At 37.9% G+C, this 23,935-nt stretch overlaps 1 protein-coding gene across 1 annotated transcript; it reads left to right on the forward strand.

The window, feature by feature from the left end:
* The first annotated feature begins 865 nt into the window (after positions 1-865).
* Positions 866-22,485, forward strand: LOC110370794 (jmjC domain-containing histone demethylation protein 1). Its single transcript, XM_064040334.1, has 20 exons — positions 866-1,060; positions 2,516-2,742; positions 7,592-7,703; positions 9,574-9,738; positions 11,354-11,489; positions 11,572-11,699; positions 12,308-12,457; positions 12,874-13,044; positions 13,562-13,721; positions 14,040-14,172; positions 14,873-14,996; positions 15,301-15,391; positions 15,856-16,010; positions 16,347-16,436; positions 16,708-16,807; positions 17,389-17,546; positions 18,059-18,223; positions 18,811-18,947; positions 19,219-19,671; positions 19,865-22,485. Exons 1-20 carry the CDS (start codon positions 1,013-1,015, stop codon positions 19,980-19,982), a joined length of 3,021 nt encoding a protein of 1,006 aa, XP_063896404.1. The 5' UTR covers positions 866-1,012; the 3' UTR covers positions 19,983-22,485.
* Positions 22,486-23,935: the final 1,450 nt, after the last annotated feature.

Genomic DNA, 23,935 nt, shown 5'->3' on the forward strand with positions numbered 1-23,935 from the left:
AAATCATTTTGAACCTGAATTTTAGCATGTGTAAAAAATGGAAATATTATTTTTTAGGAAGAATAAATCTATCAATGAATAAGAACGTAAGTATTAGGTAACCAGGTATCTACTTGTTTTCATGTAAGGATTTTATATTTTTTCCTTGCACCACACTGAAAATGAAACAAGAAAATATAAAGAGAAAAATTAACTATATAATTTTATCACGCCTATAATAATTACCTAGTGCAACTAGCTAGACCTTCATAAATAGGTGAATTGAGCTAACTCAACATACTACATAGAGGTAAGTACATATATCTATGTAGGTACATAGAATAAATAGGTATGACAGTTTGCTTTTACCTAAATTACATTACAAAATATGAAAGATATACCATAAAGTACACGAACATACTAAAATAATTATACTTAAAAAAATACATTATTTGATGACTCAAACCATGCGATGGTTAGGCCAAACCCTAAGAAAGATCTGCCCAGGAATCTCCTTACTCGTAGGAACATTGAATGTGCACTTATCTCAGTATATAGCTGAATAGTTCCAATATTCAATTCAACCCTACGATCGGAACTGCTGTTTATTTGCACGCACACGTAATAAAGTCCTCTGTAGAATCAGTCAAGGTACTCAATATCGGAAATTATTTTTTCTCTGGTCACATCTCATAATTAAATAAACTGTTATCATAGTATTCATTTTTGTAACGAAACAAGTAATTCCAAACTAATTTAGTATTTTTCACTTCATTATTTTAATTTAGATAATTCAATACCCTTTTGCGATGTTTTGAACGCTCCCGCCATCTTATTTCATAAATAAACCAATAGGGCATTTCAAGTGATACCAACCTCCAGTAGTTTAGCGGAGTGATTGCTCGCCGCGCGGTTGGCAGCAGTGTCGACTATTGCAAATGGTGGATTGCGTTACTTTTTCTCGTGCTCCGTGTAAAATATTTACGTAAAATAGTGTTAATTTCGTTGTGCAGTGTTTCTGACTAATATAAACATGTCGGAAACACTGCCGAATAACAAAAAACAAGTTCCAAGACAGCTGGTGAGTGTTTATTGTTAGATTTTTACGTATTTAGTCCCGGGTGACGCCATGGTGGCTTTATCTGGGATCACGTAAACATGAAATGGTGCATCGCTGCATCGTGTATCGATTTACGAAAGTTACGGGATGACGATAGGAATCATTTTGTGGATGTGGTTTTTGTGTGTGATGATAGTCATTGAGGGTCATCGGACTCAGTTTTTTGTGATCACGCCGCGGCCGAGTTTAAAACGCGGCGGCCGTATGCATTCGCGCATGCGAGATGGTGTCAAAATCTATAATAGTTCCGGAGATCGCAGCATTGCGATTCAGCGGCGATGATAATGAGCGACGTGACAATAAATTGCGCGCGCTAGCGACGTCTTCGGCGCACGAGGCATTGTGGGCATCTGGTAGGGACCGAGCGAGTGTCGAAGGCGTTTCCCTCCCGCGGGCTGGCGGAGAGCAGGCGGCCAGGGGCGTGCGCGCTGCGATGCGGCCACACGTCGAGCTCGAGCCCGACTCCGCTCGGTGCTCGCGAGCAATCTACTTTATTACTTGACTAATCTTCCGTCGAACAATTACACACTGGGCGAGAGTCGATCACCTAAAACACTTGCATGTTGATTTAAATAGGATACGGCACGATTTTCGTGTACACAGACAGAGCGATCTTTGTTAGGTACGCCGATCGCGGACGGCTCGAGCAGCCCTCGCAACAAAAGTTTTATTGTCACAAGTTAGGCTCGTTTATTCTTCAACTCGTATTTCATTGGCCTTGGGTGGAAAAAAATAACCTACTTCGTAACGCGAGACGCAAAGCAGTCTAGCAGATGCACTTTTTATACTTTGGCAAATGATACTCAAAGAAAAATCATCCATAAAACCTGTCGTCTGACAAAAAGGTGTTAAAAAGTGAAAGTCACTAATCACTTCAGCACGCCGCATTGTCAACTTTTCTATTTGTGTTAATTTTACAGATGAGGATTTGCCTCAGCCTCAAACATATCGAAATATTCGAAATGTTTTTTTTTAGAATAAAACTAGCATTGAATGGTATTTCCTAGAGATTTCAATGGTAATTAATAATTTGATTAGATAACAGATATTTTTTTTACTGTCAACATTTTATACAGAGTCATTAATTTTAGTTGAAATGTTTAGTTTTGTTTGAATAGTTGTAATTTATAGCCTGGCCTTACAAGCTGCAGTATAAACAAAGAGATCCAATTCAGCTGTCAGATGTTATGTAACATGTTTTCACTTTCATACTCCTGGCTGAACCTTCAATATAGAAAGAATTAAATAAAAGAAGAGACTAATAACATTCTCAAAATGTAAACAATGAAAGATACAAAGACTTTCTGAAACAAAGTTCATCTGTATATGGGCATGAATAGATCTTTATTAATTTGTTTTTACTAAAACTTAACTATAGGAAAATAAAAATTATAGAACAGTATTTTCTTTCTCTAGCGTGAACGCAAACAACGCAAACTTTATTCTGATGAGTGGGCCCTGGGTGATGATGAGGCCGAAGGAGGCCGGGGCTTCTCTCTGGCTGACAAGCTGGAGAGCCCAAGATTTGAGCATTCCGGTGCAGTGCTGGAAATGCATGGAACTGACCTGACCGTGTCATATCTACAGAAGAATGGATTTACCACTCCGCTGCTGTTTAAGGACAAAAATGGATTGGGACTCAGGTATGTGAAGATCCTTTTATATAAGTGGGATAACCATGTATATTTCCTTTATTATTTTCCTGATAATATGTTGGTTGATAATATGTCATAGTAGCGGTTAATAAAGAGACCCTAGTCCGTGTACTTCTTGGTCCAGTAATTTTGAATGAAATCGATTTGTCATTTTGCTATTATTTTCGGCCCATTGCCAGATGGAGATTAGTTATAAGTATCTATCATCTTTATTTTTGTGTATGTTTACCACCCGCGCATCTTTGTTTTCGTTGCTGTCATTGATCTACTAATATTCTGGATACTAAGAATTAACTAGACAGGATGATTAGTTCTGTGTTTATTACGACTAGTAGAGTTACAATCATTGTTTAACGTACTTACTGTGGTGCATCTAGATAACATTATCATAAACTTATGGAGGTGCACCTTTTATGTATAAAATATAGAGTATAAAGAAACACCATGTACTAATTCAGTGATCACATTATTCTGTACTCATGCAAAGACAATTCAGCCAATCAATCATTAATAACACCCGTCGTGTAATATGTAATTAGGAATCCCACTCACTTATAAAATAATTAATGCATTGGCACGTGCAGATGATACTGCGAGCTTTAGTGCACTTTCAATGGACTGTAGTCTAACAGAGTGCGTAATCGACTAATGCAAGTTATCATGTTACCTATACTTGCATACCTAGGTATATGATATGATACGTATGACAGACGGAAATAATTACCGACTGATACGACGAGTAGCACTGGTATCGCGTATCGGGACTTCACTAACCTAGTTTGATTTTACGCGTTGATCCGCGGCCTAGTCGAACCATAAATTATGGGTGCGAACTACACGCTATTGTCTATGGTCGCACCGTTGTTTACATTAAGAACTCGGGGAAAACTGTTTCTACACGTAATTCACTTCGTGCCACGAATTCTTTCGTCGTAGACAGAGTTCGTAGGAATGAATGTGATTCAAGTTGTTTGTTGGGATTACCTACCTAGGTATATCCTCGAAATTATATGAAAGTGACTCGTGTAGAACGTGTCTAGGTTTCCACTAGAGTGGACAAAAGTTTTGTAAATTAATTAATAATTTTAAAAAACTATTTCTAGTTCTCATACACCGATCTTAGGTTTTTTGTGCTATACATAAATATAACAATATAAACCTCCTGATTTTAATCAGTGTTTATATCAGGCACATCAATAATAAAGCACAAATATTTATCTCAAAGTTTAAAGTTATTGTTTTGTGCAATCGTGAAGCATGGTGGTGCATCGAATGATTTATCTGAGCACCTATTATCTCACGATTCACTCGTCCTCAATTGCTTGCCTATTGAAACCTATACTAACGTACCAATATATTATTTCTGTGTCTAACAACATGTAGATGATTTTAATAAGATGCAAGGACCATGTCGAATACATAGGCTACAATATTCCGTCATAAATAGTTTCAGTTAAAAATCCGTCACTAAATTCTGGAACATACTAAACCTGTTTGGTAAAAACCCCAAGCAGACCAAAGAAGCGTGTAAAAAGATATTTTGAACACTTCTTGACAAATAAACTGACCGTGTCATTGTGTAATAGGTAGGTATCTACTTACTAAAGAGCTTAGCTCGGTATCCTGCGGTGTCGTGCCAGTTGTTCACAAAAATATATTTCCCAGACAGGGATTTCTTATCTGTGATGTGTTTTATCACGTCGAACTGGTAAACGAAAAAAGTGGACTCGTTTTGTAGAGCCCTAATCTGTCCGAGGAATGTCCTATTAGCGTTTACACTGGGTTTAACGCCATTCTTATTCAAAGTAGTTGTTCATGCTCTGTTTTGTTTGAAGCTTACTATGCTTCTCCTAAAAGCAGGACAGATAAATTGATTAACAAAGACCAGAAGAAAAAGAGTTTTAATGTTCCAAAAAGACTGATATTCAGCTACACCAATTTTACTCTGAATAAAGTTTACAGGCAAAGTGAAATATATACCTAATGTGCCTCTGAAAATTCGAAGCAGCTGAAAGTACTTTCTTCACAAAGCATTATTAATTTTCTTGTGCCAAAACTACTGTCTGTTACACAAATATATGTATAAATAAATAAAATTGTATTAATTTTATAGTAACTGATAATATGTGGTTAAAATTGAATGGGAAACAAATCGATTACGCGTAGCTGGAGCCTATAATAATATTCACATTACGTGTGCTATCAAAGGAATAGATTGCTATCACTTTTGCGGTAGGCCGCCGTATCGCACTGTAGCACAACCACTGTATCAGAATAAAAATACCACGCAATCTAATGTTATTGTTTATGTACTGTTTTTCCTTGACTGGGAGCGCTTACCGATAAGCTTATTTTAGGTCGTTTCAGCCCGAATTATGTTGACAACTCGAATATTTGTGTTAAGCGACTTTTTGGAAACTTTTTTATGGGTAAAAGTTTCGCCATAATGAGCTAAGCAGTTTGATTATACTTTTACTATGTTCAAAACTTTTTCTGATTATGAATTATTCTCCTACAAAATGTTCAAGCTGAACTTTATGTACGAACGTAATTAAAAGAAAAACATGCTCTATTTTTGTTGTTGAAGTAAATTTTACAACCAGTTAATTGGATGCTGTATGTAAGAAAATGTAGTAACTGCTTTTATTATTCTATAAATTACCTCTACAATATACGTTCAGAGTGGCACGGGTCGCTGAGCGTGTAGGCGGAATATTAAACCTGCCCCACGCAGTTTGAACTTCTAGAATATTTTTCAGAATTAATAGATAAGAAACCTTTCAAGCCATGCCTTAGTACCTTCGATAGTATTCTTATAAAAATATAATGATTCACGTCAATCCCGACTATATACAAGTAGGGAATGTACTCGTAAGTTACACGTAAACAACACAAAAAAGCGTGAAGCTCGGACCTCCTTCGCCTTTGTCGTTTACGGTCTAGCTGGATCGCCATTAAACGTGATTTGCATTTTAAGTAGTAAGTATAGTGAAACGAATACACTACGCAACAGTAGTTTAAAAGTTCAATTTTTAATTAGATCATTTGAACCTGTAGCACTCTAAAATTATTTATTTATTGAGGGCAGCTATTATACAAACTTATTCAGGAATTCGTAATAGACGCATCTAAAATAAATGCATGCGGTATAACCCGATAATGCAACAATATTTTACATATGAAATAGCTCAAGATAAGTAAAAATATAATTTTACGTGCACACTCCATGCGTATCTCTTACGTAATCTTTATTGGTATTCTGAAGCGCTATGCCGTGTAAGAGTGGCTGTAAGCTCGATTCTACCTTTTATGTATGAAAAACAAACTATGCATAAAGTTCCGCAAACATTATCCCCTGCTGACGTGGATATTGGCTTTCTGTATAAAGTTAACATGCCATGGGCTGTGTTTAATAATTCCTGGATGGGTGACCAATTTTTCATTCTCATGATACCTATTATTTAAAATCAGCTGACAGAGTTAATCATATTACCTTCACTACCAAGAAACTTCACAATAAGTTTTCAATCTGAATAAGGTTTTGCGTTCCTATCTAGAAATTAGATTATCCAGTTGACATTTACTTATTGGAAAACCCGAGACCCGGAGAGCACTGCTGGATCGAAATGCTCAAGATATTTTGACATAATAACGAAGTCTTTTGTCTGACATTTAGTCACTTATTCTATTCCTTAGAAATATTAATGTTTGCTGCTAGATGTAGGAAGGGTTTTTTAGGTATAATTAATATTTATTTATTTACAATTTATGTTCACACACATAATTGTGTTGCTGGGGAGTTTGTTCCACCACTTCTTCTTCCCAGCAAAATCACATAGGAAGTGGTGAAGGGCGGGCGTTTTGGGGGCTGTCTTTTGTAGATTTGACGTTCAAAAACGTGCTGATTTTCAGCCTACTTTGAATAAATGACTTTCGATTTTAATAAGAAAGAAGACAGGAAAGAAAGAATTTACAAAGGTAATGCTTATTAATAATGAATTAGAATTAAAAACATAACCCTCCTTCCTATGTTCTATGCAAATCCGTCGCTGTTGGATATAAATCGGACAAAACTTAACAATTTCACACCCTAAACTTTTATTATGCGATCCTCTGAACCATTTTATGCTTAAAGCTTGATAGATGAAACATGATTCCGGCTCAGAATTACTTGTAATATTGTAGAGTTATGAGCCTTTGTTGTTCAAGCGAGATAAATTCTGATAATAGTTTGATACTTTCCAAGAAATTCTCGCTTACGCAAAGCTTTCCTTTCAGTACGAATGAAACGCGATACTGCGAAAAGGCGCGTTGGCTTAGACCGAACTACAACAAACATGTTTCAGGTCGAAAGGTCACCATCAATAAGCGCTGATGCCTTGATAGCCTCCTCAGTTGACTTTTACGACTTGTACTGCTAACTTTATAAATGCGTACACCGGTATTTACATGAAAATGTAGTCAATTTCATTTAACTAAAAAAAGTGAGTGACGTCATCCAATAGTTGGGGAAAAGCTTTTTGGTTTTACGTTTTCATTTTATGATGTTAAACAAAATGGTTTATATGTAGAACATAATGTAGTTGTAAATCTTAAAGATTTATGTAAGGAAATTATGAGTAAAATGTATAGTATCACTTTGAGTTTCATAACTTGAAGGCAGGATCAATAAAGTAAACAACACAGAACAAGTCACCTCTTTTCAGTTGAGACTGCCTTTTGAAACTCTCCAAAGTTTCCCTCGAAGCTTTAAAAGTGCTTCCGAGAACTTGTATGGAATTTTCAATTGGCAGTACTGGATATTTTTCCTGTTGGTCACATTGTAGGTTTGTTGCAGGGTCCCAACAAGCAACTTCACAGTGAACGATGTGCGTATGTGCGTCGGCTCTCGTCGCTTGCTGGACGTCATGGATGTTAATACACAGAAGAATATCGAGATGAATATGAAGGTAAGACTGCAGCTTCATGTACATTTTGTACAATAAATACTATAATTGCTACGAGCCAACTAAAGGAACATGGATTCGGTTTAGTCTATACTTCCTCTCGTTTCGCCTATAGCTGGAGCACCTTTGGTGATGTGGTTCCTTTTAAAATTAGAAAGTTTTTATTGTTTTCCTCCGTATTCGATATGTATGAGAAACAATATTTTATTCTACTAATTTATCTAAGGTTAGCTTATTTGTGAGAGGCAACAATTTTTACCTGTTACTCGTTAGCTAAAAAATAAAAGGATGTACTGGTGCTGGGTATCGTCGGGACTGTTATTATGGAAACAGGTTATCTCATAAAATATGTGGCAGATAATAAAATAAGTTATATCTTCACGTAGATAACGTATCACGATTTGAAAATAACTTACATATGACTTGCTGTTATCTAATGGCTAATGACCTAGAATAGAGATTTAATATTAACTTCATCACAGAATAATGTAAAGAGCACTTTTATGCGCTACATAAATAAAAGTCGTCAATGTTTCCATTAATTTTCGCGGCTGTTTCAATGATTATGAATAAACCATTATACAGTTGCGACTTCAACAATCGCGGCCGTAGGGAACTGCATAAAATAAACACCGCAGAGAGAATGTCGCGCTTTTATTCACTCATAAATATGCAGTCGCGTGTTTTATGAACGAAATATTGAAACATATTGTTATTTAAACAAATTAACGTTGTTTAATTACTGCTTTATCCCCTAAAGACTGTGTCATAGTTCCACATTGATTTTTAGGATCAATTAATATTTGAAAAGTGTTGCTTTAAATATCAGAACAATATTATAATAACTTCAAATTCTATTAGAAGCGTGACATATAAGTCAACAGCGTGAAATATAATTTACACCAATAAAAGCTGATAGCGAGAGCACTTACAATATTTTACTATAACTATAATACATTTAGCAATCGGTCATCAATCACTATCTAGAGTTGTCGGTGGTAATCGCATTGTCGATTGTCGTATCTGAGCATTCTGAGCTTTGTTTACACGAAGCCTAACGTCGGCCTGCAAGGAGTTTGCATTTACAATTCATAGTGAATGTATTGCCATAGTGTAGCGAACACATGAGTTCCGGTTGCACCGCCAGAAATGTTAAACCTTTTTTATGAATTTGAGAAGTTGATAGCGATTTCACAAAATTGATTAGGAAACTTTTTTTTTTTGTTATCTTGATAGTTATCGTCAAGTTTGAATCACAAAACATTTAATCCTGTAAATCTGAATGAAACTAGAAAATTATAAAGCAGTTTTGTTGATAAGATTAAATCAATTTACCGAATCAATCATTTACGCTGAGTATTTATATCAAACCCAATTCGATTAAATACAAGTTTAGTCACATTAAAGAAAATCTGTTACCGTCAACGTCCCGGATTGCGGTTTTAAAGTCTTACCGGCTAAATATAGATGATGTGGGTGTGACATCAAACGAGAATGCGAGATGCATCATTTAATTAATCGTTTTTAACTTCGTTGATTAAAAGCTTCTCGATAATGGTAAAGCAAATTAATAGTAGGTATGCTTGAACCAAAATATTTAGTTATGGATTTCGTGTGAAGAAACCGTTAGGGGCCAGCATAAAAAGCTTATATTCAACAGAGAACAATCCTTCCTAATGTGAGTTTCTTTAAAGTCAAAACCGCTGCAAAAATAATAAATTTTCTCTATAGATGTTTCATCTTTCATCTCACCCGGATGAGTAGCCTATACCCCTGGGACACGAAGAAAACAGCCAGTATTAAAATAGGCTAATATTCTGAAGATGAAGAACTCCTTTATTGATATCCTATAATATTATGATGTGTTGTTCAGGATTGGCAGCGTTACTACGACGATCCGAACAAGGAGCGCCTGTTGAACGTGATCTCGCTGGAGTTCTCGCACACAAGGCTCGAGAACTACGTGCAGGCGCCAAGGATCGTGCGCCTCATCGACTGGGTCGATACCGTGTGGCCCAGACATCTTAAGGATCAGCAGGTATGTGTCAATGCAAATAGATAATCTATAGATAGACCCTGGAGATTCCATCTACCAAACCATGACAAAGAGTGTTTATGGAGTTTCTTGCCGTGTTTATGGTTCTTCTCCATAAGACCCAATCTTTGGAACCGTGCAACTAAGAAGTTTGACGTTTTGAAAGAGCTTTTATGAAAAAAAATTGATTTAGTGAGGTCAATCATACTAAGTTATATCGATCGTAGGAGCCCGTAACAAGAAGATAGTAGTCCTGCATTATGCCCCTGGCATAATGTACATAGTGTCCAACAGATGAATGAGTCCTGAAGAGTCATGTATCCAAATTCTCTTTAGATTTCAAACGACTGCGTCACTTTTTAGAATTCTGTGTATTTTACATATTTGTTTCCAAGTCTTGCAAATTGAGCTCTTAGCCTAGCATACCGTAGTTTAGCAGTAACAAAATACTCGAGATTGGAAGTAGGACGGGATAATAATGTCCAGTTGTGACCGACGCATATCCCGTTCCCATTCGAGGTAATACCCCGATATGTACCGAGACCTTATGAATACCTCACAAGCTTCAAAGAAAATGTATACAAGATTTTCCATAACATTGTCAATTTAAACTTTTGAACGACTGCATTGCATCTTGTTAAAGTTATTAAGCAGTTTGTCCTCGTTATCGTAGTTAACCTTTCCGTTTGATGTCTACTTCGTTACTGTTCAAAGGTTAACGCATTAAAAAGTTAGTGCATAATCTAAGCTTGTCCGTCAGTTGGCTTATTATCTACTTACTTCTTCCTCTTGATTTGTATTTACGCCGTGAAATAAACTAGATGTACAAGCATAACTTTTTATTTGGAAAATATGTATTGGAAAGTTCGGTAATAAATCGCTTAACCTGATCCAAAACCAATTTTCACGTGAGATATAATTTCGATCCAGTGTATTGAAAGAACATGACAGATTTTACTAAGAACGTAAAAGGTAACTCAAAAGAGTATTTTCCAAGAGTTACATTATGTAGCGTAGAAAGTATTGGGCGGAAAATATGCTGACTTGGGCGGGACAAGCTCGTTTGCGATCGTGAGATGTCGGATTATTTCGGGTGACTGCGTGTTCGGCTACACTCGGCCACCGCCACGACCTGTGGCCTTGAACTGTCTGCTACAATCTATGCATAAACAAACAAAGGGGATGATTTTTAGTAACTGGTTCTAGTTAGCGCTTATGTACTAAAATTGTAAGTACTGTATTCTTGGAATGAATGTGAATGAAACATTAAAAGATACACGTTTTGGAATTGTTCACAAGATACAGTGGCGTTCGAACTTGGCCGCACGCAAACTCAGCCATTTCTGAACATTAATTTTAATTTCAAGTAATAATTTCAAACAATTCACAAACCTTTCTAGTTACCTTTCTGTCTTAAGATTGCTACAAACTGGTAGACACAACAAACACCAAAACAAACTCGAGCTTTCTTTCTCATATCAAAACAATGAAACGCACATTTGGCAAAATTCCGGGTAAAATGGACTAACATTGTATCGTACAGTGACTTCAAATGATTACGACGGTTACACATAAGCTTTGTTGGACTCTGCTTATAATGCTTTTATTACTTCCGCAGACTGAATCAACAAACGCGCTGGATGATATGATGTACCCTAAAGTTCAGAAGTACTGCCTTATGTCCGTTAAGGGTTGCTACACAGATTTCCACATCGATTTTGGCGGTACCTCTGTTTGGTATCATATTTTACGAGGTAAGAGAGCACTTTATTAGTTATCAGTTTTTTTTATTGACATATAATTATAACGTTTTAATAACTTTTTTTTTAATTTTAGGCGCCAAAGTGTTCTGGCTGATCCCACCAACAGAGAAAAACTTGCAGCTCTACGAAAAATGGGTTCTTTCCGGCAAACAGTCAGATGTTTTCTTCGGCGACACAGTTGAGAAGTGCATCAGAGTTCATGTAAGTTTACAAAAAATACACTATTTAAATTATTTACAGCCTGCTATTACGAAACTCAAGGTCAATCAGCATAATGGTCGGTAATCGGTGTAATTTCCGCCTTTACGGATTAACTAACTGTAGACGTTAGTCGCGAATCGAAGCACTAATAAAAGGCTAACGTGTAATTCTGTGACGCGGACACGTACGTCGGTTTCACACGGCAACCGTCGTTCGTAGCTCCATAAAAATACAGTTGCAACTCGTAAATCAATACTGTAATTGTTTTATATCCTTGAAATGTTGTATTTTCACGTGTAATGATTCGGTTTATAAATAATATGGTTATGAATCATTTCGTTTAATATCTAGCGGTTTTTATATCTACCACAATGCTATCACCTTGCAACTATTATTAAATTGTTTCCTTAATAAAAAATTTAAATGTAGAATGCATTACTGACCAAACATCAAACACAGTAAAAAAATATTTCCCAGGTTTTACCAGCATCCTGGCTTCTTATAAAACTATAATTCACAAAATTCTCAATTACCTTTTCGTGTAGATTAGAGCAGTGTTGCAAAATGAAAAAAAAATAATAATAGAGGCTTCGTATGATATATTTTAGTTGCAAGCGGGCCACACATTCTTCATCCCGACTGGTTGGATTCACGCCGTGTACACTCCGAGCGACTCCTTGGTGTTCGGCGGCAACTTTCTGCATCAGTTTGGTATTGAGAAGCAGCTCAAGATTGCTCAAGTTGAAGATGTTACTAAGGTGAGATATCGTTAATCGTTTAAAAATCGTAGGTGTGAAAGAAAATATTCTATACTAGATGTTTCCTGCTATTTCACCCGCGTCCTGGGGGGATCTCCTACCTATATTCCTTGGGGTATATGCTAGCTTTCCAGCCGTGAAATTTTTTTCAAATGGGTTCAGTAGTTTCGGAGCATCTAAGGTACAAACATACAAAAATATTTCCTCTTCATTATAAAAGTATTAGTATTTCTAATTTTTAGGCAGTCTGCCCACTGAAGCAAATGGAAGAACTCTCATAATATGTACTTCTTAGTTTCTCTGCACTGCGGTCTCCACTGCAGTCGACATGCCGCCATATGCATGTGGCGATAAATCATTCAAGATAGTTTTTTATTTTATTCTCTGAAAGTTAAGTTTTTTATCACATTTTCCAGGTGCCCCAAAAGTTTCGCTATCCATTCTTCACGGAGATGCTGTGGTACGTACTCGACCGCTACGTGACGGCGCTGCTGGGCCGGTCGCATCTAGCGCCTGAAGGACAGTCTTCGCTCACTGCGCCCAAAGAACACGTGCATCTCACGCAGAATGAACTGCATGGACTTAAGGTCAGATTTGGGACATATTTTAACTTAAAACTTAATTGTTTTTAGCATTCCACATGTTATAGGAATGTTACGTTCTATAATATGGACACAATATGGACCACACAGTAGGGCACATCTTAGGCATGATGGAAAGATGTATTAGTGAACTTAAATGATGATACTGTTGAGATCCAAAGAGGTCAGATACTGTGCTGCACCTGGTTGGGCTGAAAGCCGAATCTAATTTAGTCATTCATTTATACATTTCATTTAACATGACTCTTGTGAACACGACTTGAGACGACATGTTATCCTATTGATGACCTACATCGGATCAAACTGAAAATACTAGATTCTTCAGTCACTACTGGCCCCTATGTAGTCAAGCAGCAGAGATTTCGTCCAAATGACTCAAAAAGAATGTTGAAGTGACTTGACTTTGACTTGAGTGTGTTGATTTGACTTGTTTGAGTTGAATGTCCATTGTATTTCAATTGAAGTAAGTATGCAATACTAAACTATAATCTTCCTATTTCAGGCAATAGTAATGTACCTGCACCAACTGCCGGCGGCTCGCAAGTCAGTGCCGGAACTCCTGTCAGACCCTATCGCCCTCGTCAAAGATGTTCGCACATTGGTGGAACAGCACAGACATGATAAACAGCATCTCGCTGTTACTGGCGTGCCGGTGCTTAAAGGTTAGTTTAGTTTATGGAACTTTTATACAATACCTGATTTTTTGCCGTAAATGTTTTTTTACTATCCATGTTTTCTACCTGCATAAAAAATTACCAATGGAAAGGTTTACTCTCCTGAAGAAATACATAAATGGATGGTACAGATAGTTTCTTTTAATATTTTTTTCTTCATTTTATAATCATAAGCAAAGCATTTAACAAAGTTAAATCTGTATTTACTTAAAGATTATTTATAATATGTTTTACCGACATGCATGATACATGATTCGATATAATTATCATACTATACAGAACATAACATAATGCCACTACTTCCAGGTCCGGATGACGTAGTATCAACAGAGCGTCGTCAGTCGAGCGGTCGCGGCGGGCGCGGCGGTGGTCGCGGCGGCGGCGCGGCGCGGCCCCGCCCCGAGCACGCCAACAACGCGCCACGGAGGAGGCGCACACGGTATGTACTACTCTAGTTTGATAGCTTCGGCCCGCGTCTTAAGCTGGCAACACCCAGACCGCAGCAGTCAGGAAGCAGTCAGGAGCGACAGCTTCAAGCTATCGACTGCACAGTGAACTGCAGAGTTCTATGGACGCACGTACACAAACCACTCGAGCAGTTGCAACTGCTTCGGCGGTCCGTATATTGCCGGCCTTAGGGAACTACTTCGCGTTTTCGGATACAGAGGCATTCCTCGTAACATGGGCTATGTAACCATGAAATACGTTGTTGAAAACAGACCAGTAGTTAATACGTAGTGTTGATATAATTTACAACAAGTGAAACAACAGGACTGACCTTATTTATAACATTATTTACTTATAACTTATATGAATAAGTCATTTGTATGACATAATGGTGGAAGAGTAGTAATCTTCTGTTCGGGATTATAACCTTGGTTTAGTTCTCACCTGCATCTAAAGTTTACCTAATAACCTGATTGTTTACATAGCTCGAGAATGTTTACACAAAATTAGCAAACAACTCTTGCAATCTAACTTGTTTGTAAACAACATGTAATACACATTCAATCTCAATTAGATTTGTTATTATACTTGTTCTTAGAAACGTTATGTTATGTAATACCCCAAATACTTCATGTGTAAGTGTTGATTTTCAACCCATTTACAAAATAAATATAAAAATTTCAATATTGCAGATGTAAGAAGTGCGAGGCATGCCAGCGTACCGACTGCGGGGAGTGCGTGTTCTGCCACGACATGGTCAAGTTCGGCGGACTCGGCCGCGCCAAGCAGACCTGCGTCATGCGACAGTGCTTACAGGTGCGTTATCTATACCACAAGTAATGAGAGATAACTTATACTTCATGTGCCACAAGCTTCCGCCCTAGGTTTCACGCGCGTCCCGAGGGAACTATTTCAAACAGACAGATAAAAAGTATATGTAGACGATATATTGCTGCCAAGTAACATCAAATCCAATACCGTAGTTTTTGCGCAAATATCCATATGTACAAAGTTTCGCGTTTATAATTTTAATGAGGAAGTAAGATCCTTAATAGACCCATACGTCTGTTTTAGTATCTTCTGTGTAATAATCTACATGATTTGCTTTGTATGTTTACAGCCCATGCTACCAGTCACAGCGTCTTGTGCAGTTTGTCACCTGGACGGATGGATGCAGACACCAGTCGCACCACAGGCTAAAGGCAATAATGGTAATTATTCAATGTTCTATCTATATCTAAACTTCTATATATCAAGAACGAGTGTGAGCGTCTAAATATGGCAAAGTTGCTACATGTATTTTCTATTATACTAGACAGTCGAATAGTAAATAATCTGTTGATGATGACCTATAACTACATTAGTAGTATTAATATATGTATGTAGTTCGAGCTTTAAGAGATCCATACTCAAAGAGTAAAACTGGATCCTAATACTAAAACTCATGTCTCCTTTGCTTGTTACCAAGCTGTAAAAATTACACGAACCGTAACAGCTACACAGAAGCTGATATAACAACAAATACTCAAATCTGAATAAAATAATTCAGGGTAGTTCCCATACAAAAAACCTGATTAAGGTTACCAGATTCTTGTTCGATATTGTTGAAGATACGAAGCCTTTATTTCTCCCACAGTTGGCCACTATTTTCATTAATCACCCTTCAATATCCCAGGTCGCGCCGGCCCCTCTACCCTTCGCGAGTGCTCGGTGTGCTACAGCATCGTGCACCCCGCCTGCGTGCCGCCCGGCGGACAGCTCAACGAGGACCTGCCCAACTCCTGGGAGTGCCCCACCTGCACCACCATGGGGCTCAACCATGACTATAAGGTGAGGAGCTACAGTATTTGTACATATGTTTGTGTGTTATTGATACTTTTTGAGTATCTAATAAACACTTTTCTGTAGTAATAAAACCAGCCTAGTGTAGGGAAGCTGACACTGACATAAAGAATCATTATCGCACAGATATTTTTTTCAAAATAATTTAGTTACTTAGTTTTTGTACATCTTTGTCAACACGAAGTGTATGAATAAATAAATTGCAGTGCGGCAACCGGAACTTTGAAAAAAAAAAACTCGTTAATTTTGTCCCCAATAACTAAATCCTTAGCAAATATTTCTTATAATCCTCCTTTTGTTTTCAAATAACAATTTTGTTTTCAGCCCCGTCATTTCCGAGCACGTCAGAAATCATCGGATCTCAGGCGAATGAGCGTGGGTTCCGACGTCGGACAAATCGGTCATGGTTTACAGGTAAAATATTTATATCAAGTAGTTTCCCAATTATTTCTGACATTAAATAGATATTATATACATACATGTTTTAACACTCGATGACCTGTGCCTATGTGTGTAATTGCACAACATTGCACATAATGCAAATTATCTTTGTATGAATAAGCTCGGGTACACACAAATGTGACTCACCCGTTTTCGTACGTTTCGTCTAGATAAAACATCTATACCTATCATCAACATGTTTACATAGACTAAATTAAATTACTAATTTCATGTATTCTTTCAGAATAAAACGCCAGCGCCGACGTCACAGTCGCAAATCAAATCGGAAGCCGGTTCGGATTCAGAGAGCAAGAATGAGGTTCCACATATCAAGTCTGAGGATGGTAAACACAACGTGTATTATTCAGCAAACATCCTGTGTGGAGATAGGCTTTCTGATAAACTGCTACAATGGACGATTCTCTTGAAACCAAAATTAGAATTCGTCTTGTGTTTGTTTTGACGCTATTTCTGTTTATGTGATGTTCTCGTTGAAATGGTAGCATTTCCACAAGTATTTTGTCTTAAGATGAACTTCAAACTTAAACGAGTTTCGTAGCATATGAATTAAAATAATATTGTAAATTTGGTTCTGAGGTTTATTATTATGCAATAGTTGAATCCATTAGAAGTAGAGAGTTAGAGTAGACTAGTTAGAAGACACCAAGAGATTATCACGTAAACTTTTTAGCTAAGTGTTCAATAATTAAGATCTCTCGAGGTGTGGGGCGGTAATAAAACTGCTGGATACTGACATAACAAAAAAATAAGAATTATGTTACACTGACCCAATATTATCTGCCTAGCCTATCCCCAACTATCTCGGGGTGGGCTTCCAATTTTACAAGGCTTATGAGGCAAATGAGTACTAATGTTTTCAGCATATTGTAGCAACAACTTCCTTAACAAAATTCTTCTCACACAGAAATAAAGCGCGAAGAAGAAGGCAACCCCGGCGGTGGCGAGGGCGAGGGCTGGGAGCCGCCCGTGAAGAAGCGCCGCGCCAGCGACGAGGACGAGGCGCCCAAGAAGCAGGCGCTGCGGGCACATCTCGCGCTGCAGCTCACGCACCACTCCGCTAAGGTCAATATGAGAACATTCATTTTGTATAAATGTACATATGAAAAACCGAAGGATGGAACTTTGGTGTTATGTTTACATGTACATATTATGTAATATAACATACCTACATGTTATTGTCAAATTCTGTCACTGTGTGTAATTAGGCGTATATTTTACTGCTTGTTTTACACTTTGGCTGTAGAAATTTAAGTTTATTTTAATGCCTTTAAAACTATGAGAGCGAACTATGCTTGAGTATCTTCAGTCCTCGATATAAGGTCGTATGTTTCTTTAACAACATTGTTTCTGTATTATGATCCACCAGTCTACATTTTTAGAAGTATGGTTTTTAGTAATTTGCGAAAGTCAGTTTCTCGACATTTTTAAACCATAATTTTAAAGTAGAGAAACCGGTTTTCTCTTTCGATCTATATTGCAATCCTAACTAATCTACCAGCTAAACAGCCGCTCACTTTTATACACTCACTATTGTTCGACAATGTCAAAGTGATTATTTTTTTTATTGTGCTCAGATAATGAAGAAGCCGATGTACCCGATCCGCCCCGCCCCGGTGCCGACTGGTCAGGGCGGCGGCGCGTGGCTGGAGCGCGAGGCGATGCTGTGCGTGTTCGCCAAGCTGTCGCCGCACGACCTCGCCGTCTGCGCGCTCGTCTGCAAGGCTTGGGCTGAGTATTCCGTAAGTTTAACTTCAGCATCATCAGTGGGACCACTGTTTGGCACAAGCCTGCCTGACACAGAGAAGGAAACTCATTATTATGTCAGTTAAAGGGCGTTCGAGGTATAAAAAAATAAAGGCGTATATAGCATGACATCATTACATCAATATTCTTCCACCATAGATGATTACCTTACAAATGGATTAGACAGTATGATCAAAATAATTTGAGGAAAATTTTACTGAATAACCATTTATTACATCTACAACTTCAATGTAATCTATATTTTATAAATTATATATAACACAGTTTTAGTACTGCAAAATAGACTGAAAATCATAATTATAAAAATATGTCCTGACCTAGAATGCATCCATATATTGATCATGATCTCTTTCCGGTGATGCCGGATTGCTGTCCTATCAGGCTATAAGAGTGAGGGAATAGCGAATCCACCTGTCTGTGCAAATCCTTATGCTCTATAATATGTCCTGCGCACCTGACTGAACTCCTTATATGACGATTGGCTAAAATGCCATTATTATTGATCACATAGTCTGAACATCACATAGTTCCAGTACTCATAACATGCATGTACATTCCACAGATGGACCCGTCGCTGTGGCGCAGCATGTCGTTCGTACAAGTGCGTGTGTCGGCGGCGCAGCTGGCCGGCATCGCGCGACGGCAGCCGCTCTCGCTCGGCCTCGAGTGGTGCCATCTCGCCAGGAGACAGCTTGCATGGTAAATACTATATTTAATACACATATTTATCTACATACATATGTTAATGTAATAAAGATGAAATATAGTTTTTTGGTTATTACCCTGAAGACATTTTCACTGGTGGGAAGCTAGACTATTCCCAAGTAACAAAGGCTATATTTTGACTATGTACGAGATGAAGTTTCCCTGTGACAAGGGTGAAACTGCCGAAAAGTGTGTGTCGTATATACGGTGAATATTATTTAACTTGCGAGTAATACTAATGCTACGTGTAAAATGTTCTACGCAGGTTACTAGCCCGACTACCAGCCCTCCGCTCCCTCTCACTAGCCGGATCTCCAGCTGAAGCCGCGCTAGCACTGCGCAGCGGCGCATGTCCGCCACTGACAGCACTGGACCTGTCATTCGCTCGAGCGCTGGACGACGCGAAGCTGCGCGGCATCCTGGCGCCGCCCGAGTCGTCGCGGCCCGGCGGCGGCAACACGCGCGCCGAGCCGTCGCGGCTGGCGGCGCTGGCCGTGCTGCGCCTGCCCGGCACCGACATCACGGACGTGGCCATGCGCTACGTGGTGCAGGCGCTGCCCAAGCTGGTGGAGCTGGACGCGTCCTCGTGCGCGCGCCTCACGGACGCCGGCGCCGCGCAGCTCGCGCACCACGGCCTCGCGCGCCTCTCGCTCGCCGGCTGCCGCCTGCTCACCGAGGCCGCGCTCGATCACCTCGCGCGCTGCCCCAACCTCGTGCGGTATGACACTTTGTTATATACCTACTGGTTATATCCCGCTCCTTGTAGAACAAAATCAAAGGAAAATCTAAAAAACTAGCGCTCCAAAATGCCTTCTCATGCCATTCGCACTATTTATGTGGCGTCGAGAACACAAAAAAAAAATACACCAAACATTAATAAAATTACTAAATGATTTTATTTCTATTTCCAGACTGGATCTCCGACATGTGCCTCTGGTGTCAACGCAGGCCGTCATCAAATTCGCGGCCAAGTCGAAGCACAACCTGCATGTTAAGGATGTTAAACTGGTGGAGCTACGGAAGACCTGATCCGAGGACGAGTCGGCGCCGCCGCCCGAGGCCGCGCCGACCGACGCGCCAGCCGACGCCAAGTCGGACGCGCCGTCGGACGACAAGTCGGATGCGAAGTCGGATGCGCCGTCGGAGGCGCGGTCAGAAGCGCAGTCGGACGCTCCCTGAACAGTGATATAGAATAGTGAGTGACGGTGTGTTGGTCGCATACCAAGCGTTCGGTTGCTACGAGACAAATAACGTTCGCTTCACGTTGTTGATATTTTAAGTTAGCACATTCTAGTCTAGTTCTACATCATCGACCCTAGAAATAGTCCGCAATCAACTATTGTCTTCTTTCGTGACAGCTTCAAGTACTTAATTCTAATCGGCATTTATTCTATGATTGGTAAGTTTTGTACCTTTTTCTAGACACCTATTTACTTGTGTCAGAATCTAAAAATATATTTTGTAGTAGTTATGTTTCGCACAACATATCAAACTATGCTATCAACACACAGTTTCTACAAATTAATGTAGATATTTTTGCAAAGACTTGATGCCTACCCTGGTACTATTGTTAACGTGATACGATTTCTGAATTAGGAAAAATATTATTAGGGAAACATTTGGTTAGAAGAAGTACTCAAAATTAAATCAAAAAGAAATGTTCAAATTTATCAATTTTAGTTAATAATTATTGTTTGTATTTTCAATTCTGCAATACAATGACTCGTGCCAACATATAGTTTCTATATGACAAAGCACATTTATCACTGCACAATCAAATGAATACATTATAGTTATATATATATTAATTTTATTGCATGCTGTTGCATCGGTATTATAATATTTTATTGTTAGTTTTACGTTTGTATTTCATTTACGATGAAGACCATTCGGACCATAAGAGGCTCCCATTTAAAAATATTGACTGAAAATTACTGAAATTATTGTTGAAACTTGTAAAATAGCATTTTTGCAATATCATTCGGAACTGTGACGAGAAAGTATATTTTTATTAACTTTGTAAGGTTATTGCACAATAGATACACAATGTAGGCCATACATTGTGTACCCATTGTCCAAGTTGTGTGTGATATTGCAGCCTAACACTATATTTACGTATCTATGACTATATTTCCCGCAATATTTTCGTTGTAAATAGCATTTTATTTTATTTATTAAACAATAATTTTCCTAAAGAAAGCTAAGTTTTAGTTACATGACAATTCAAAATTGCTTAGGTTGTATTTTTTAGTTCTAGTCCCTTTGTAGGTTTAAGCTGTAAGTTCTGTGACGAAGGTTCATTTATGTGAAAGAAAGTATTATTGATGTGAACTGTGATTGGTATGGAGACAGTCTGTTTACACATATACCAGCATTTTGTCTCACTATCGTCTTCATACAGACATTTTTGAGTTCACAGAGTCATTCTGTTGCTGTTTCACTCATTGTTAAACATGCTTATATCCAAATAGCTCTTGTTTTAGATGCGCGATGAACCTCGCAGCTGGCCCCCATACAAAACCGTAACGAAATAAACATCTCAAATATTTGCTCTAACAAACTCCATTTCTTAATTTATTCACATTTAATTATAATAAAAAAAGACAATATTATAAAGCGTCAGTTATAAATAAATATATAAAGATGTTATTAGACACCAAATGTAAAGAAAATCAAGATTTTATCATTATTGTAAATTAAAAAATGGAGTTCCATGTGTTACTTGAAGAGCCTGTACATAGAAGCAGTTATGTCATACGTTAGTGTAAGATAACCGACTCTGGTCACAGTAAGCGAGGTCGGAGGGCCGCCTATAGTGATAGTTTAGGAGAAATAATGACCTTATAGACTAACAAATAAGAAAATTTTGTGTACACACTTGTCAAGTTTTAGTAACGAAGCAGTTATATAAGAATTTGTTGAGAGCTCATGACGATTTACTTAGCAGAGTTAACAAAGATTTAATAATATTTATACGATGTTTTTAATTCGTCTCTCCCTTATGGACTGGAAGTAATGTTGGCGTCAAATGACGATGAAAATTTGGCGAGTGTTACAAACTCCACGGACTGTACATTGTTAGAGTAAGTTCGTTATCGAGTAACATTTTTACTTGGAACCGTAAGCTCTACAATAGCGAGCTAGATTCTAAGCATTGTGTGCCTCTGTTAGACAATTAGCTATAGAAAGAAAATGTTTATAAAATTATACTTGTGACATCTTTGTTCATCAAAATTTACGGATTTAGAAAAAAAAAACAAATCAATGAGTGATTTTTGAGCGTTAATTATAAGATAGATATTATCTAGTTTTGTAAGCTGCCTTTATGCGAGAGTTGATCAATATGGGATAGCATTTTTATATATCTCGCATAGGCATCGTCGTTGGCAGTTACGGTGATATTACATGCCAATGGCTAGGTTTATATGTATAGCGATACGCGCGAAGTACCGCGCTCACGGAAAGTAACATTGTATCATTGGTTACCATAAGCATAAAATAATATTGGAAAATTAATATTTACAATGAAGTATTTATTGTGTTTTATTTTTATGGTTCTCCCTTCCCCTTATATTCGAAACGAATGTCGCTGAGAATAAATCGGGCGGTAAAATGCGCTAGGCTAGGGTGAAGCAACACTGCCATTTAGTGCATTTACCAGATTTGATCATCACATTCGCGGTTACTCTGAAAAACAGCGAGGACGCTTACGGCCAGTAGCGGCGGCGCTGGAAGCCGGGCGAAAACATCAACAAGGCGCGGCCGCTGATGATCAAATCTAGTAAATGCAACAAGATGACCTTTCAAGCTTTTTAGGCGATACTGGATTTAAGTATGGAGTTAAAGTTGACACACTGAAAGTCCTCGCCGCGTCGCTGCCAATCTGGTATGACTCTCGGAAAAAAACGGGATCCGTTCGTGTGCGTTCGCGCAGCGGAATGTTGTTGAATTTAAAGATTTTAATTATGCAGATAATTAGTGTAAGACGTCCTATAATTGTGTATGGTAAATAAAAATTTGTGTATGCAGCCATTGTGGAGAAATTCACCAAAATCAGATTCCGCTGGGCGAACGTTGGCGAACGTTGTCCTGGCGGAACTTTTTTTAATCCATAGACTTTAGAAGAAAAGAGATGTGGCCGAAAATTAGTGTGTATTTGTGTATAATTGATTATGTATGAATGAAATCAGTGCATGCATAAACTTCGGAGAAATTCAAGTTTCCGCTACGCGAACGTTTGGCCATTAGCTAGTTTTCATATAAAGCGCTTACATAGAGAGCTGTAGATTTTTACATACGTTGTTTTGAATTTGTTTATATTTGTTTAAAAAACAGGTTTAGAAAAAGTCGTAGGGTTTAAAAGATAAAAATATAAACGTAAAATACACTTATTAGGTCTTAGTTCTTAAAGTATGCAGTTTGGGGTCTAGATTTTCACGTTTACATAAACCTTGTAAGTGTCTCCAACATGTTGCCAAGTATCAATGATGTTCCGTTAGTAATTAAAAAGTTATAGGATATTTTACCATGAACAGATCACTGTTTACAAAGCAGTCGAATAACACGACGTTCTAAAGGAATTGCATGGTAAAATGGTATGCCAATAATTAGTTTAATCGTTCAACTATTCACTTGCAAAATTTCATGTCATTAAATTCAGTCATTAAAGAAAGACAATTATAATACTGACGGAGCATCGAAACCCTACATAATCCGACCAAGTTCGGATAGCTACAAAAAAGCGGCCGTGCCATATGTCTAAGCAACGTTCTTAACTTGGAAGGTTAGTATATTTATTAATATGGTACAGTTACGTACACAAGCGTTAGGAAAAAATAAAACAATTGCATATCTTGAATGAAAAATATTTTTTTAATAATAATGCCACTACTATGACACTACTTTAATAATATGCAGACAGTGGCATTATTATTAAAAAAATATTTACAATCCAGATATACAATTGTTTTATTTTTTCCTAA

Source organism: Helicoverpa armigera, chromosome 22, assembly GCF_030705265.1.
Source record: "Helicoverpa armigera isolate CAAS_96S chromosome 22, ASM3070526v1, whole genome shotgun sequence".
Taxonomy (NCBI): domain Eukaryota; kingdom Metazoa; phylum Arthropoda; class Insecta; order Lepidoptera; family Noctuidae; genus Helicoverpa; species Helicoverpa armigera.